The sequence below is a fragment of the Mustela nigripes genome, chromosome 6 (assembly GCF_022355385.1).
Source record: "Mustela nigripes isolate SB6536 chromosome 6, MUSNIG.SB6536, whole genome shotgun sequence".
NCBI lineage: Eukaryota > Metazoa > Chordata > Mammalia > Carnivora > Mustelidae > Mustela > Mustela nigripes.
In genome coordinates, this window is record NC_081562.1 from 38753427 (window position 1) to 38770182 (window position 16756).

The 16756-nt window shown below is 34.3% G+C and overlaps 1 protein-coding gene across 3 annotated transcripts in view; it reads left to right on the forward strand.

The window, feature by feature from the left end:
* Nucleotides 1-16756, forward strand: part of PPP1R12A (protein phosphatase 1 regulatory subunit 12A) — a 147521-nt gene that overhangs the window by 126646 nt on the left and 4119 nt on the right. For all 3 annotated transcript variants that reach the window (XM_059402407.1, XM_059402409.1, XM_059402408.1), the window contains 5 exons: nt 5025-5041; nt 6102-6237; nt 8093-8197; nt 13136-13183; nt 15865-15915. In XM_059402407.1, coding sequence (XP_059258390.1) covers nt 5025-5041; nt 6102-6237; nt 8093-8197; nt 13136-13183; nt 15865-15915 — 357 coding nt within the window. The remainder of the gene's footprint in view (nt 1-5024; nt 5042-6101; nt 6238-8092; nt 8198-13135; nt 13184-15864; nt 15916-16756) is intronic.

Here is a 16756-nt window from a genome sequence, read left to right on the forward strand (position 1 = left end):
TATTATATATAAATTAATCTTCAGAGTTGAAAAGAAAAAAAAAGTAAGGGATATCGAGAAGTAGTGGAGGGCAAAGTTAGCTTCTAGAGAAGACAGTAAGTAGGTCTTTTTAACTTTCTTGACATTCATTTAGAAATTTAGTGCTCTAAAGGACTTTTATATTATCAGAACTTACTGTACCAACAGTCTTCTCCAAAAAGGCATTTTTTCCTCCTCAGTAGTGATGAAGAAACTAAGGCAAGTTTGAATGACTTAAAGGGTTACATAACTAGCAAATTCTGAAAGTTTCTTCCCACTGTTTTTCCCCCTCTATTCCCTATTGTTTGGCTGCGGAGAAAGCTGACATGCTTTAAAGACCTCTATTCACATAAGGGTAGAGCCATATAATATGAATTAGTTCTAATCTTCTAAGCTTAGCAGTATCTAACCTGAAATGGCATTCTGTCATATCATCTTTATTTTTTACTTGGAGTTCCTAAATAGAGGTATTGAAATTCTTTTCAGTCAGCAAGGATGTACATTAATATGAAGCGACCAGAAGTTGGTTACTTGTGCTATGTGACTGTGGATATTACTTTTAGGGCCAAGTTTGCTATTTGGTCCTGAAAGGTACTTTTATTTTATAAATAGGTACCCAGACAGATAATAAAGAATTAATTACTTCCAAGGGTAAATTATTTGCAGGGTGAAGTTTTATCACCTTTAAACCCTTTGCCTCTCAGTTGTTAGCATCCCCCAATTCCCCTGTATCTTGTGTTTATTATATTCTGTAAACCTGACCGTTGTCTTCCTTTCCCAGTGGTGAATTCCCATCTTTCAAGGGAAAAATACTAGGAAAACAAGAGGGAATGGGTTAGTAAACATATCACACAGACCTCACATCCCACCAGGCTGGGATAGAAGGGAAAAGGTTTTCTGACTTCGAGTTGTGACTTTGAAGCATATTGCTTCTTGTGTTTAAATTTTCCTGTTAAAGTTATACATGAGATACATTAAGACTGAGTAGAAAATTGTTTGTAGGGAGAAACATTTTCCTAGTTCCAAACAGTTTAAATAGGTTTGTTCATTTTAAATAAGGGGTTATTTAGCTCTTGTTTTACAGAAAACCCAACTGAAATCAAATTGAACAAAGAATTTGTTATGCTCCTGTTGTATTACACAACCCTCTATGTCAGCTTCATCCTCAAGCAGGTATACCTCACCGGGCTGGGATTTATAATAATTGGCTTGGACTAGGCAAAGTCTACCACTAGGGTAGTGCAGCCATTTTACTACTAACGTGGGCTGTATACCATCTCACTTAAACCAGTTGACTGGTACACTGTGAGGAAAAGGAAGAATGGAAGTTAACGAGTCTTTACAGTAAACTAGAAAAGTGCTTCTGGCCATTAGATATGCCACTCTCTTTTAAAAGCTTGTGGCATCGGGGATGCCTGGGTGGCTCAGTCAGTTAAACATCTGTCTCCAGCTCCGGGCATGATCCCAGGGTGCTGGGATCGAGTCCCTCACGAGGCTTCTTGCTCATTGAGGAGCCTGCTTCTCTCTCTCTCTTCTGCTCCCGCTGCTTGTGTGCCTGCTCACTCACCCTCTCTCTCTCTGATGAATAAATAAATAAAATCTTTAAAGAGGGGGCGGGGCTCCTGGGTGGCTCAGTTGATAAGCATCTGCCTTCCGCTGGTCCTGGGATTCAGCCTCCCCACATTGGGCTTCCTGCTGAGCAGGAAGCCCGCTTCTCCCTCTCCTACTCCGCCTGCTTGTGTTCCCTTTCTGTGTCTCTGTTTATCAAATAAATAAGTAACATCCTAAAAAAAAAAATTGTAGCATCAGCCCCTGCTTTTCCTTGTAAAAGTATTAGCAAAATTCTTCTGTGCATTTTCTGAAGTAAATAATGTCATCACCTCAGAAGTGTGTTTGATAATAGAACTTCCATTCAGGTTATAGAATCCAAGTTAACCACATTAAAAAATGGCATTGGGTCGTGTACTTTTTTGCTTCAAAGGTAAGCAAATAGTCAATTTCAAAAAGTTCCTCCAAATTCAGAATTGCATGTGAAACTCAAGCTGTCTACCTTCAGAATATAAATTAAAAGAAATTAAACTTTATCGCAGAAAATTGCATGATTTTATCATAACATTTGTTGTTATTAGAATTATATATTATCAGAATCATGTGTTACAACATTCTTTCTAAAAATAGGACTTCTGTTGCTTTGGCTATTGTGATTTGCTTTCATTAAGTTATTGTATAATAAAACTTCAATCATGCAAAGGATATTAGTAATCAAGAATTTAAGGGGTGCCTGGGTGGTGCAGTGGGTTAAGCCTCTGCCATCTGCTCAAGTCATGATCTCAATGTCCTGGGATAGAGCCCTGTATGGGGCTCTCTGCTCAGCAGGGAGCCTGCTTCCCCCTCTCTCTCTGCCTGCCTCTCTGCCTACTTGTGATCTCTGTCTGTCAAATAAATAAATAAAATCTTTAAAAAAAAAAAAAAAGGATTTAAGTATGACACCAAGGCAAGAAAAAAGAAAAGATTAACAGATTTAATTATTTAAACATATAAAACTAGAATACGACAGAAAAGATACCCTTCTTAAAGTGAGACACATTTGCTCAGTTAAAAGTGAATAATCTTGGCATCTATCATACTTTAAAGTTTAGTATTTATATTATGAAAAACTCTAGGAAAAGAGAGACAGAATACATGAAACTTAAAATTTTACAAAAGAAGAAATACAAGTAGCCAATAAGCTTGAAAATGCATTTAATTTTACTAATAACCAAAGACATGACAATTAATATAAAAAAGTAAAATTGGCAAAGGCTAGTAGTGCTCAGATTTGGTATGATCACTATTGAAATAGTATTTTTATATAAGGTTTTGGAACTGTAACAAATTCATCCTTTACAGAAATTAGTTTAACAGTACAAATCAGAAATTCATACATGGATATCAATACAAAAAAGGTAACAGTAGTTATCTAGAGGGTTGGAGGCCAGGGGAGTTATAGAGGAACTTTTTAGGCTGTGGTACTTTTAGATAAGCTTATGGTTCTGTAATTAAGTATATTTTTACTTTGAAAAAATAATTTTGAAATACAGGGAGCAAGAACATTGCTATATGAAATAAGGACATACGCTAAATGAAATAGGCTAGTCCTGAAATAGACATAATGTATGATCCCACTTATATGTAGGGGTGAGGGTAGAAGAATATGGGGAGTTGTTCAATGTGTATAAAGTTTGTTTTGCAAGATAAGAATATTCTAGAGCTGTGTTGCACAACAATGTGAATATGTTAACGCTATTGAGCTGTACTCAAAGTAGTTTAGATGGTAACTTTTATGTCATGTGTTTTTATTACAGTCTCAAAAATGTAACAAATAACAATGATAGCACCATAATTTTTAAAGACAAAGAAATGGAATTTGAGTTATTTCTGTGACTGCCTAGAGTTTTGTTTGTTTGTTTGTTTTTTAATTTAAATCAGTGAACCAGAGTGCAAGTTGTGAGATGAATGGTGATGTTTCCATTTGATATTTACACATTTTACTTCATACATGATATTTTTCTAAATTTGAGTAATATCTCTTGGTTTTTTTGGTTCTGGGTTTTTTTTTTTTTAATTGAGATATAATTGACATACAATATTGTATTAGTTTTAGGTGTTCAACGTAGTGATTCATTATTTGTATATATTGGAAAATGATCACCACAGTAAGTCTAGTTAATATCCATTCCCACACATAGTTACATTTTCCCCCGTGATAAGAACTTTCAAAGTCTATTCGCTTAGCAGTATTTGAATTTGAATCTCTTGAAAGCTGAAATTTAACTCAAAATTGTTATTGTCATAAAACTAACGAACAAATCAATGAAATAAAGCATTATTACATCAAAAACTAGGAAGCAAGTACAAAATTAAAATTGGTTTTGCAAAGGAAATTTAAGTAGACTAAATAGACTAAGGCATTTTTAGTCCAAATGAGATTTTTAACAATCCCAAAGGAACCCAATAATTTTACAGTGCATTCAAAGATAAATGTAATGGAAAAATACAAATACCTAATTCATAAATTTAACGAACCATTTTTGGATAGTTGCCTTATAGAAAAGTATAGTTTGAGCAAGAGCTTTTTTTTTTTTTTTAAGATCTTATTTATTTGACAGAGAGAGATCACAAGTAGGCAGAGAAGCAGGCAGAGGGGGAGGGGGAAGCAGACCCCCTCCAGGACCCTGGGATCATGACCTGAGCTGAAAGCAGAGGTTTAACTCACTGAGCCACCTAGGTGCCCCAAGCAAGAGCTTTAATAGAAAGGGAAAGAGCTCAACATGACCACCCCCCACCAAAAAAACACACCTGCTTTGTCCTGAACTAAGATTCTTTTACTCTAATAATTTCACCATTTGGATGAGCAGAATTATGAAACAGTGTTAAAGTATACCATTTGCTTGAGAAAATTAAGTCCTAATTTCCTGTCTCCAATTGCTAAACTTTGATGGAATTTATAGACTTATAGCTGGATTTCTAGAAAGTAAATTTTAAACGTAATTATGTGTATAGTATTGTACATAAAATACCTAAGGTATTCAGTTGTTTGCCTCTCATGTTACTGCCTCAAAAACAGAAAAATAGTTGCTTTGTGATAACACATAGTAAACTTGACATTTCTTAATATAAATAAACATATTACTTTCTCCTGGGTAGGTAGAAGTAGGAGATATATGTCTTAGCCTTTCTTTTTCCCTTCCCATTAAAATATTGTATGGTGGCATTTATAGGAATTTGTAAACAATGATCATAAATAGTGAAGTGTATTTATATGGTTATTGTGCATGAAAAATATATAGTGACTCTGTTTTAGAACTTCTGAACCATCACATTAAAGTTAAAAAATATATAATAAATAGATAAGTTAGTTTAAAAGTGTGAAAATAGTATAAATGTTAAATTTACTTCATCGGTCAAGTTACTTTAATAAGAGTATAAAAATTTAATATACCTCTGTCTTTCTCTTTCTTTTCTAGACGGATTCCATTTCTAGGTATGTTTTACATTTTTACTGACTTTTTTCTTATTTTTATTCTGTGTTGCTTAGTATTTACAGATTTTGTGAGTTAGAATTACTTAAATAATAAAAATCTATAGATGTTTAGATGACCTAATAACTGTTACCAGCTTTCTTTGTCAAAGCCTTTACTTCTAGTTCAGTAGTCATAGTAAGTCACTAAAAAAATTTTTTTCTTAAATCCTTAAAACAGTGATAACTTTTTAAGTTTTAAGCTTCCTAAATTATGTTAATATTAACTATGTCATTATTAACATCAGAGGCTGATGAAACTCACCGGAAATTTATTTGATTGAGTGTTCTGCATCTTCTCTTTGATCCCTGCTTTAGATAAAAGAAGAACAAAGAAGATACTAAAAACTGTCATCTAGCTCAAAATTATTCACCTTTTAGAGAACCTCCATAGTGTCCTTAAGTCTAATCTCCATTCCATTTCTCTTGCTCATAATATTTAACCAAAACCTTGTAAAACCAAAAACAGATTTTTATATATTAATGATTCTATTGAAATGTAGAGGCGATAGCATTTATCAGGAAAAGGTAACCTGAATTCATAACAAGATAATAAGAAAATTCACATGTGCAAATGAGATATGTTCTTTCTGTTCAGGGCAGACCTACTATCTATCAGTTTGGATAGAGGAGTTTATCAAATCTGAGCTGTTAATAATTTTTAAACAATTAAATGCTACTTAAAATGCTACCAATTAAACTATGATACACCATCAGTTTATAAGCCATGTTCTGATTTCAAAGATTTTAAAATGTAGAAAACGTGTGCAGTTTAAAATTGTTGAAATAACTTATCGTGTGAAACCAGTTCTGACTTTTTACATATAGATGTATTGACTCTCTTCCTCAAATAATAGAAACTAATAGTATTATAAATAACTTTGCATTTATTACCACAGATACAGATGATAATAGATGAAAGAGAATGTTATCTACTATTTTGGAATATCAAGTTAAAATATACTAAGTTGCATGTTAATAAAAGCCTATAATAAAGATTTTGACTTTAACTCATCTTTTAAAGATACGAAAGCAGTTCCACATCAGCTGGTGATCGGTATGATTCCTTGCTGGGTCGCTGTGGATCATACAGTTACTTAGAAGAAAGAAAACCTTATAGTACCAGGCTAGAAAAGGATGACTCCACTGACTTTAAAAAGGTACTTGGATTACTTAATTATTTAACTGTGTAATTAAAAATAATCTTTTGTGTTAGTATATTTATGTTTGGATATTATTCCTGGAAACTCATAATGAAATCAGTGTTTTACTTTAATTTTCAGTTTGGAACACTAAATGGTAGCTGTTCGTTTTTTTTAAAAGGAAGAGACTTTATATCACACTTAAGTGTCTCAGGCCAGTACTGTGATGCTGTGACTGAGCTGAAAAGAGGCATGGGCACAGGGTGGGCAGGAGGGTTGTGTGTGCATGTACACTCACACAAGCATGCACACCCACTTTTTTTTTACCTATTTGTCAATAAAAGGCAGCCAAACAAAGAACAAAGCTTTTCTTAGGATCATACAGTTTTTCCTAGATAACTAAAAAACTTGTGGTACTGTAAGTACTATTACATCTTAACGATGAAAATAACAATGAAAGAAGTCCTGGAAATTCAACAGTCTAGTATTCTTACTCTCATAATTCCTAATATTATGAGCTTAGTTTGTTGGGGGGAAAAGAAGGCTTGTGATATGTGTACATGTTACCCCAAGTAGTTGGCAACTATTTGAATGGGTGTCTTATAAGCTAAGTCAGCAAAAAAAGGAAAGTAGGGGGTCAGTTTACATTATGTATAAGGTTGTCATTTATTCAGTAAAGAACTAAACACTGAATTGTCCTAAGTAGTGAGCTTCTACTTGTGAGTAGTAGAGTTGGAGATACTGTCCTGCTCTTATGGATATTTTCCATGTAATGGGAGAGACCAACATGATCATACAGCCATATTAACAAATATATAACTTAGAAATTGAAAGAATTACCTGAAGTAAAGAATCTATTTCATAAGAGTTTATAACAAAGGAAAGTGGCAGGGCCTAAAGGTAGAATTCCTAAAGAAGTGAAGCTTCAGAAGCGAATCATAGAAGGACAATTAGTTAACTAGCAAAATGGAAGAAAACCTATTCTAGATGGAGTGAAATAGGAAGACATAGACCTGGTGGAAAGGCACAAGATGCATTGAAGTAATTAAATTTTCAGTGTGCCAGTAGAGCAGAAGGGATGGTAGTGTGAGGATGCACTCAGCTATAAAGCCCAGGACCAAACCGTACAGTGCTTTTCAGGCTATTTTAAGGGTATCTTTATACTGAGAACACTGGGAAGCTATTCAGGGGTTTCTAACGTCAGGGTTAATGGAATGGTTGGCTTATGAAGTTGAGATTATTTTAAAAAGTTACCTCTTAACTTGCTACATATAGGACAAATTAGAGGGAGGTCAGAAAAATAATTCTAGTATTAAGAGATGATTTTAACCATCTATACTAGTAGTAAGTAGAGATGGGGGCAAAAGAAGTAGTAGAGTCAAATGTTAAGAAAGTATTCAAGAAGTATTTCACTTTCCTTCAAATATTAGTAAAAACAGTACAGTTACAATGATCAATACAACTGCTGTTCCATGTCAGGGTCAGGAATTCAAGAGAGAATGATAGGCAGAAAAGCTTATGGACCCCAGATGAAGATCACAGTGTCTCCTCAGCTCTAGCTAAAGTTGCTCTGCAGTATGTGATCCCTCTTTATCATATAACTGAATTTTGTTTAATGGAAAGAGAAAAGTTAGATTTGTCAGTGAAGTCTTAAATACTGGAACTAGTATGTTAATGAATGTGCATGAGGCAGATACATACATAACCAAAATTTTTTGCCTTGCAACCATAAAACATTAAAATATTTTGAATGTATCCTTTAATGGCTCATGTGTTACATTCTTTGTTTTAATACTGCAAAGTAATCAGTGGAAAATCTTAAAATATTAAGAGAACAGAAAAATAATTTGTTGTTCTGCCCTAATTTTTGTAGCTTTATGAACAAATTCTAGCTGAAAATGAAAAGCTGAAAGCACAGCTACATGATACAAATATGGAACTGACCGATCTTAAATTACAATTGGAAAAGGCTACCCAGGTTTGTACTTTTTCTCTATGTTACCCTTAAAAAAAATGGTTTTGATTTATTCTGTCTAAAAAATTAGATTGAAATATTCTCGGGTGTTTCTTCAAAACATGAGTTTGGTTACTGATAATACCTTCTTAATAAGGGATCAAAATAATACAGATTACTGATAACTTCACTTCTTTCTACAATAAATTAAAAATACAGAAATAAAACCTTGTAACGGAAAGTTAAAATATTTTTAAGCCAAAAATACCTATGTTAAAGGGCTTAAATGCTTATTTCTAGCATACCAAATGCAGCAAGGTATTAAAAGTATCTATGCAGAATCTTCTTAAAGCCATTAAAAAATTTTATAATCATTTTTATTCATTATAAATATTTCCTGTTTGTTCCCAAAATTAATTTGATATACTAATGCTGGAAGAAAATAGTTTGTCATTAATTCTTTTTACTTACCTTCTTTGCAGCAGCCTACAGGAGACCATTTTAGACAAGAAAATTGAGATAGCCAAGCAAAATTCACAACCATACACATATGATCTAGGCTATGTATGATCTAGGAATTTTTTCCCAAGCTTTTTCCATGGAATGTGGGAGACAGTAATCGTAGGAGATAGTAGTAGGCACATTCCTTCCTCATTCTCCACCTGTCCCCCTTAAAAGAAGTAGTTTTGTGACCCAACTATTTCATGGGAAATACTATACTACATCTTAGAGATTTTAGAGGTTACTATTCATGAGTTAAAAGGCACGAAACAGTCCTGTAATTTTTAAGAAAACAAACTTGTTTAATTTTAACATAAGACTTTGTAGTATAAACATATTTCTGCAGTTCAGCTTTTGGAATCCAGTTTTAAATCACTCATCTAGAAATGACATCTTTGGTTCTATAAATGAGACTGTATACAGTCTTTGGGCATTCTTTTACATTCATCTTTCTTATAATTTTTTAAGTTAACTCTCTATGTTGAACTTACACTGGTTACCAGGTCCCCTTTTTATTGTTGTTAACAGCTATTGCATTGTAAAGCAGTTGTTTATGCACAATGGAGCCTTTGCTAAAATTCCAGGCGTTAAGCTAACCTTAAGAAGTTAAGAAGGCTCTACAGATTCCATCAGTTGATGCGAGTTTACTATAAAGATACACAGAGAATTAAGTCAGAACGAGAACATGTTTCATGGTGAGGTGTCATAAAAATTTGGAATGTCATTCAAGTTACAACTTGCTGGGGTAACTTAGACTTCCTGGTAAACTGGAAAATCATCATTCTTTGGGTTGCATTAGTAGCTTCGTGAGCCTCCTCACACAAAAATACAATAACAAGTTTTCTGAAAATAGTTCTAGCTCCAGAGATCTGATCATAATGTTTTCTAAATAAAATGTCCACTGCTTTAAAAAAAAAAAAAAATGTCCACTGCATCATACTGCTGTGTCCTGTCAATATGGTGAGTCAGCTAATCTGTGCTTTTACTGCTTACTACCTTCTCTGTTTCTCTGCTCTTCTCCCTACCCTGCTGTCATTTAATTCTTCCTAGATGTCTCTCTCAAAGTCTACAACTGAGGGGATCTGAAAGAATTAGCCAGTTATTATCAGCATGGAGCAGTCCTGTTAGTGACCATTTAATAGGACACTTGGACAACCTAGAGCAAGTTGCCTTTGGGTCATGTACCAATTTCTGATCCTATGGATTATGGCCAGGAAAACAAATTACTATTAATGGGCTTAGCAAATATACTGAGTACCGTACCCAGTATACTGAATGAATGATGGAAGGGGTAATTCAGAGTATAAAATATTCAGAGTTAATATCTTAGTTGGAAAAACTATGTAAAATTTTAAAACTGTGTTTTTAAAATTTAAGGGTACATGTAAAAGCAAAACTGATAAAACATTTAAACTTTTTGTTCAGTTTTCGAGTATTTATCCTGAGCATCTAAGTCTACTATAAATCATGCCACCTGACTTTTTTTTTTTTTTTAAGATTTTATTTATTTATTTGTCAGAGATCACAAGCAGGCAGAGAGGCAAGCAGAGAGAGAGGGGGAAGCAGGTTCCCCGCTAAGCAGAGAGCCCGATGCAGGACTTGATCCCAGGACCCTGAGATCATGACCTGAGCCGAAGGCAGCAGCTTAACCCTCTGAGCCACCCAGGCGTCCCATGCCACCTGATTTTTATATTTTTGGGGGGACATTACTTCCATAACTGTTCATGGTTATACATAATGGTAGCAGTTTGACAGTTGCATGGAGTTTTTTCCAAGGGAATTATCATCTTATTAATAGTGTGTTTGGTAGTACTTGGCCAAGGGACTCTAAAATCCTTGAATCCTCCTTCACCCAGCCACCCTCCTTCCTGTAGTCTCCAGCGGAGGGAAATAGACTGTTTACCAGGAGCCAGTTTGATGAATAATACTTTGTCAAATGTCAGTTCACTAGATTCACTAATTATTATTTTAACAGCTTTAACTAGAATTATTAACCAGAAATACTAACTAAAGTTGATTTTTTTAACCTAAGAAATTATCAGGTGAATCATAAAATAGCTAAAATGTTCCTATATGAAGAAAAAAATCCTCAAAAAATGCTAATTTTCGGGACGCCTGGGTGGCTCAGTGGGTTAAAGCCTCTGCCTTCGGCTCAGGTCATGATCTCAGGGTCCTGGGATCGAGTCCCGCATCGGGCTCCCTGCTCAGCAGGGAGCCTGCTTCCCTCTCTCTCTCTCTCTGCCTGCCTCTCCATCTACTTGTGATTTCTCTCTGTCAGATAAATAAATAAAATCTTAAAAAAAAAAAAATGCTAATTTTCCATCTAAAATTTTATTGATTTACATGTAATGGCAGTGTTTGAGCTATTTTTGAATTCTTCTGGGTGCTTTTGAATGTCATTTTTAAATTATTCAGTCTTTTTTTTTTTTCCCCCAAGTAATTTCTGCACCGAGCATGGGGCTCAAACTCACAGTCCTGAGATCAAGAGGTCCATGCTGTTGTGATGGAGCTGTCCAGACACCCCTGCATTTTTCAGTCTTTAAAGCATTTTTAGGATTCATTTGCAGAACCTCAAGGGGCATATTAGCCTTTGTTTTATATTTTTGGCAGTTAAATATAAATATAGATTTGAAAACATCAAAAAGAAATCAGAATTAGCTGAAAAGTCTCATCATACTTGAAATTCTGAATTTGATTTCTAACAAGTAATTAAAATACATTGATTTTTATTTTTCCAGAAAGAATAAGCACAAAAGCATAAAACAATTTAAAACAACAGGGAAAAGGAAGGACCCCTGGCCATGATTAGATCTTTAAATTTTATATATCATAACCATAAAAAAGAAGTTATGAAAAGATTAAAAAGTAACTTGGTAATTGGCCTTGATCAGACTAAAGTATGAATGCTGAGATAGTTGACAGAATAGAAAATTACATAAACATTTAGGATGCTGACTGGCTCAGTCAGTAGAGCACAACTGTTGTTCTTGGGGTTGTAGGTTCGAGCCCCAGGTTGGGTGTAGAGATTACTTAAAAATAAAATTTAAAAAGAAAAAATATATATTTAAATTAATGATGAAATAAATATATTTTTAAGTAGATTTTGTGGTTAATAGTCACAAAACATTTTGTTAAAGTTGTCAATTGGTAAAATTCAGCAAATTCACTTTTGGGAAATGAGTCGTTTGATGGTTTTTATAGGAAACTGACCAGGCATCCCGAGGGGGATATATGTATAGAAGTTGGTGTAAGAACTAGGATACCAGGGCGCCTGGGTGGCTCAGTGGGTTAAAGCCTCTGCATTCAGCTCAGGTCATGATCCCGGGTCCTGGGATCGAGCCCCACATGGGGCTCTCTGCTCGGCGGGGAGCCTGCTTCCTCCTCTCTCTCTGCCTGCCTCTCTGCCTACTTGTGATCTCTCTCTGTCGAATAAATAAATAAAATCTTTAAAAAAAAAAAAAGAGAATCTAAAAGAACTAGGATACCACTTGTTTTTTGTTTTTGTTTTTAAGATTTTATTTATTTATTTGAGAGAGAGTGAGAGAGAGAGTATAAGTGGGAGGAAGAGCAGGGAGAAAAGCAGACTCCCTGCTGAGCAAGGAGCCCAATATGGGGCTTGATCCCAGAACCCTGAGATCATGACCTGAGCCGAAGTCAGGCATTTTAACCACCTGAGCCACTCAGGTACCCCTAGGATACCACTTCTTTTTAACTGGCCCTTCACTCCGAATCCACATGCAGAGCCTTCAGGTAGTGCTTTAACATGTGGTTTAAAATTCCAAGAGTCCTTTTCTATCTCCCAAATCTCAGGATTTTGTCAACTTTGAGTTGATAGCATAGTACAGGAAAGGAAAAATGAGAGCCCTAAACTCACCAGAAGAAGAAAAGCTTTATAGCTAGGATTTCTTAAAAGTGACAGGGGGTGTAAACTTTCTTACCAATTTTGGAGGATGGATGATTGGAAAAGAAAACTCTAGATAGAGAGGGAGGAATATGAAGCTGTGATAGACAACAGAATTTAGGCCAGTTTACTGGCTTGGCTCCTTGGATGCTCACTTATCCCAGTCCCAGGTACCTTTCAGTCAAGGTCCTAGAATCTGACCATTCAGATTAGCCACTCCTCCTAGTGATGTGCAAGAGAGACCTTGAGCATCGGAGAGGAAACTCTAGGATGTTTTTTATTTTGTTCCACGGTACTCATCCATCCTTAGCCCCTACTATACTATGCACAGACCTGAGGAAAAGTCACAGGTAGACCATGAGAGCTGTGGAGACCATTCTATTTCTAAGCATTCCTTTAACTCTTTCTTGTTTCAACACAAAATTATTTTCTCTTTTCTTTACCTGAATGTTGTGATGTATTTGAAAACCACTAGAGGAGACACTGTGGGCCTCCTTCAGCTTCACGCACCCTTCCTTAATTGCACTTATATCCCTTTTATATTTCTTACTTTGTTACAGAGACAAGAAAGGTTTGCTGATAGGTCACTATTAGAAATGGAAAAAAGGGTAAGTATCCATTTTATTGAATAGTCATTTTACCCCTTTATTGTTTTACATAAGCAATAGTAGGGCTTTTTGTTTTCTTTTAGTTTTATTTTTGTGAATGGTAGTTTTTGTTAGTATAGATTAATACTAATTTAATTGGGAATGTTTTCTGGTTTATCTTCTTTATACAGTTCTGTGAGATCTCTCTAGGTGTGAAATTACCTTACCTCTCTAAGTATTAAGACTTAATTTACCATGTTATTCTTTTAACAGATTAAAAAAATGATCTTTGCCTTGATTCTGAAAGTGTAGACATTGTGATAGTGAATCTGATGTTTTTGAAATGCCATTTATCTCTCTTTGTTTTTCTGTGGTGGTATACTTAAAACATTTTGATCATGCATACATTTAGTTTAATTCTTTGGAAAATTTAAATCCATTCTTCAAGTTTGTAAAGATTCTAAGGACATCAAATTCTCAAATTTCTTTTAAGGTTAATGATACTTTATTTAATTTTGAATTTAAATACTTAAATAGCATATTTTAAACAAAAAATTAATTACTAGAAAAGCCTTTTGCCCTTTTTTATGTCTTTCTGTAATTTTTTATTTGACAATATATTTACCTGTATTTCTCAATTTATTATAGTTACTACTCAGAGGTCTGGCAGTGGCCATAGGAAGAACTCTACCAGTTTAGTCTGAGAAGTTGATAATGTATAAATGATCAAAAGTTAAAGGGAAAAAAAAAAGTTAAAGAAAAAGAGTATCTGTTAGTCCAAGTGACTAGGGCTAGACCTACAGAGTTTCAGCTGGACAGGAAAGTACATCCTGGGTAGCTAGGACAAAGAATAAATAATCAGGAGCAGCTGATAAAACATCTTCCTCCATTCTGTTATAAAAATAGCCAATTTACCTTCTGAGCAAAAAAATAAAGAGAGAAATGATGTCTGTCCTTTTTTTTTTTTATTTGACTGAGAGAGATCACAAGTAGGCAGAAAGGCAGGCAGAGAGAGAGGGAGCAAGTAAGCTCCCTGCTGAGCAGAGAGCCCGATGCGGGGCTCGATCCCAGGACCCTGAGATCATGACCTGAGCTGAAGGCAGAGGCTTTAAACCACTGAGCCACCCAGGCGCCCCTATCTGTCCTTTTTTATCTAGGCTTGTGCACACATGGTATACATGTTGATACTCCTACGGTCTCACCTGACCTTTGTCCGCCTGTCAAATGCAAATAAATTACAAAGTAGCTAGTTTACTTTCAACTTAACAGACATTAGTAATTATAGTATTAATAATAACTGCTAATCACATTTATTTAGCACCCTAATGTTCCAGGCAAGTACCGGGCTAAGCACTTCACCTGTATTTTCTCTTAACCATATTTTTTTATGTTAGTAAGTTTGTCAAAACAGAAGAAATTGCCTACAACTTTATAGCTGCTGATTTGGCAGTGAGACAATTTGGTATAGTGTTCCTGTCTTGCTTTACCAGAATAGTTAAAATTTTGAAGGTGCCTAATAAAATAGAGGATGATGAGACAGAAGGAAATATACTATTTATAAGATTTCACCAAGTTATGAGAATCAAATATGATGGTGTATATCCTACTGTTTTGGGAAGTGCAGTGGTTTTTATGAATAGTCATGGCTGTATTATTAACTAGGAGAAAGTTCTTTTTTCATAGAAGATAACATTTTTCTCTATATAATAGTGTTTAAACCAGCTATTACTAGAATAACATGTACTTAAAAGACTTTGAGTAGGATTCCATCTACTTTTTACATTACGTAATCTAAAAACATTAACATTTACAGTAAATGTACTGCTTTACTAAATATCAACATTAATTATTAATCTGGGAAAGAATGTCTTGGAAATTCATAGTGATTAAACTAAATTTAAATGGTTTGTATCTGAAAGGTGACCGGCAAGAGTCAGTATCTTCTGGGCGGTATGACCTAACAACCAAAGTTTTGTAGCACATTAATTACCGCTGCTTGCTTTTTGCGTAACACCCTAGAATGCTTTTTATTTAGGGGAGAGTAAAACCATACACTGCAGTAATGTATGTTGCCTTTGCCTGTCACTCTTTGAAAGGAGGTACTTTACAATAAGTGCTGCAGGTGCTTCTTCATCAGATTCACTGCGTTAATGCTGCACACAGTATCGACCCAGATACAGAGCTATAAAGTCAATTGGATAAATAATGGCTAGGAAACATTGTAGGTGGAGGAGATGAACCTTCTCTTAGATCCTTTTGAAATTTTAAACTACACATATTTTTAGGCATGTTTGCTGCTTGCGTTTCTGCTTCTGTCACTGTAGAATAATTGCATCTATGTGTGTTTTTTTTTCTGTTCTATGTGATCTTGAATATTGAATTCAATATTCTTGAATATTGGTTTATTCCTAAGTTTTAATGTAAACTAAAAAATATATATATTTTGAATATGTTATGTAGCATCTTACTAGAAAGTCAAAGCTTGAAGAAAGAGATTATAGAAGTTAATAAAAATAATAATCTTCATATTTACTTCTCTCAAAATTTGGAAAGCTCTTTACACATCACTGGCATCACATCTTTTTCCACACTGCTCCTGATTTGATTTTTGACTCTATACAGTGCCACTCTTTCACAATTTAGAAGAAAATTAAGAATATAATAATTAACATGATTAATACTGGTACCTTAAATTGATCTAGGAACGAAGAGCTCTAGAAAGAAGAATATCTGAAATGGAAGAAGAGCTCAAAGTAAGTAAACTGTGCTCCTACTTACAAGAGATAGTGCTGTTTATCAACTCAGGTGTTACAGTAGGCTTATAGATACTATGTTTCCGTTAATTGTTCTCAGTACTGATTAACTGTTATTTGTGAATTATTGGTATCTTGTGCTTCTCTTCTTTCTAAATTCAGGTTTTAGGTGAGCTAGGAGAACATTTATAATTCAGATCATTTTGCAATCTCTTTTGATGTTTAGGTATAGAAGAAGTTAGACAGTAATGACTGTAAGATTCAGGATTTATTATTAATTCTTCACATTTCACATACTCTGTTTCTTGGAGAGCAAATAGTGGAGGGGTTATCAATCAAAAATACTTTTCTTTGAAAATAAAGGACATTACAGTAGTGGATGAGCAGAGCTATGTTTTATTGAACTGTGAATTACCTGTGGAAGTAGCTGTTTGTTTTGAATGTTGGAAGGAACCCTCTTTTCAGGTGAAAAAATAACATAGTTAATTGATTGCCTTTTATTGTATTATCTTGCATAACATATCTTTTATGAATTAATAAACTGATACATAGGAAAATGTGACCATAGAATTAGAATTTAAAGATTTAATGATTGTATTACTGAATTTGGTTCCTTATTAAAACATTATCATTGAATGGTTTTGGAGACAAAGTTTTTGGAAATTTTTATGTATTTTGTTTGCTATGGAATTTTAGGACTACACTATTTACCTTTGCAAATCTCATGGAGTGAATATCCTTACAGTCAAGACTCTTAATTTTTTTCTTCTTATGTTCAGTATCTGTGATTCTTTGTGTTTTTATTGTATTCTTTTCCATTTTCTTATCTTTTTATTTTCTA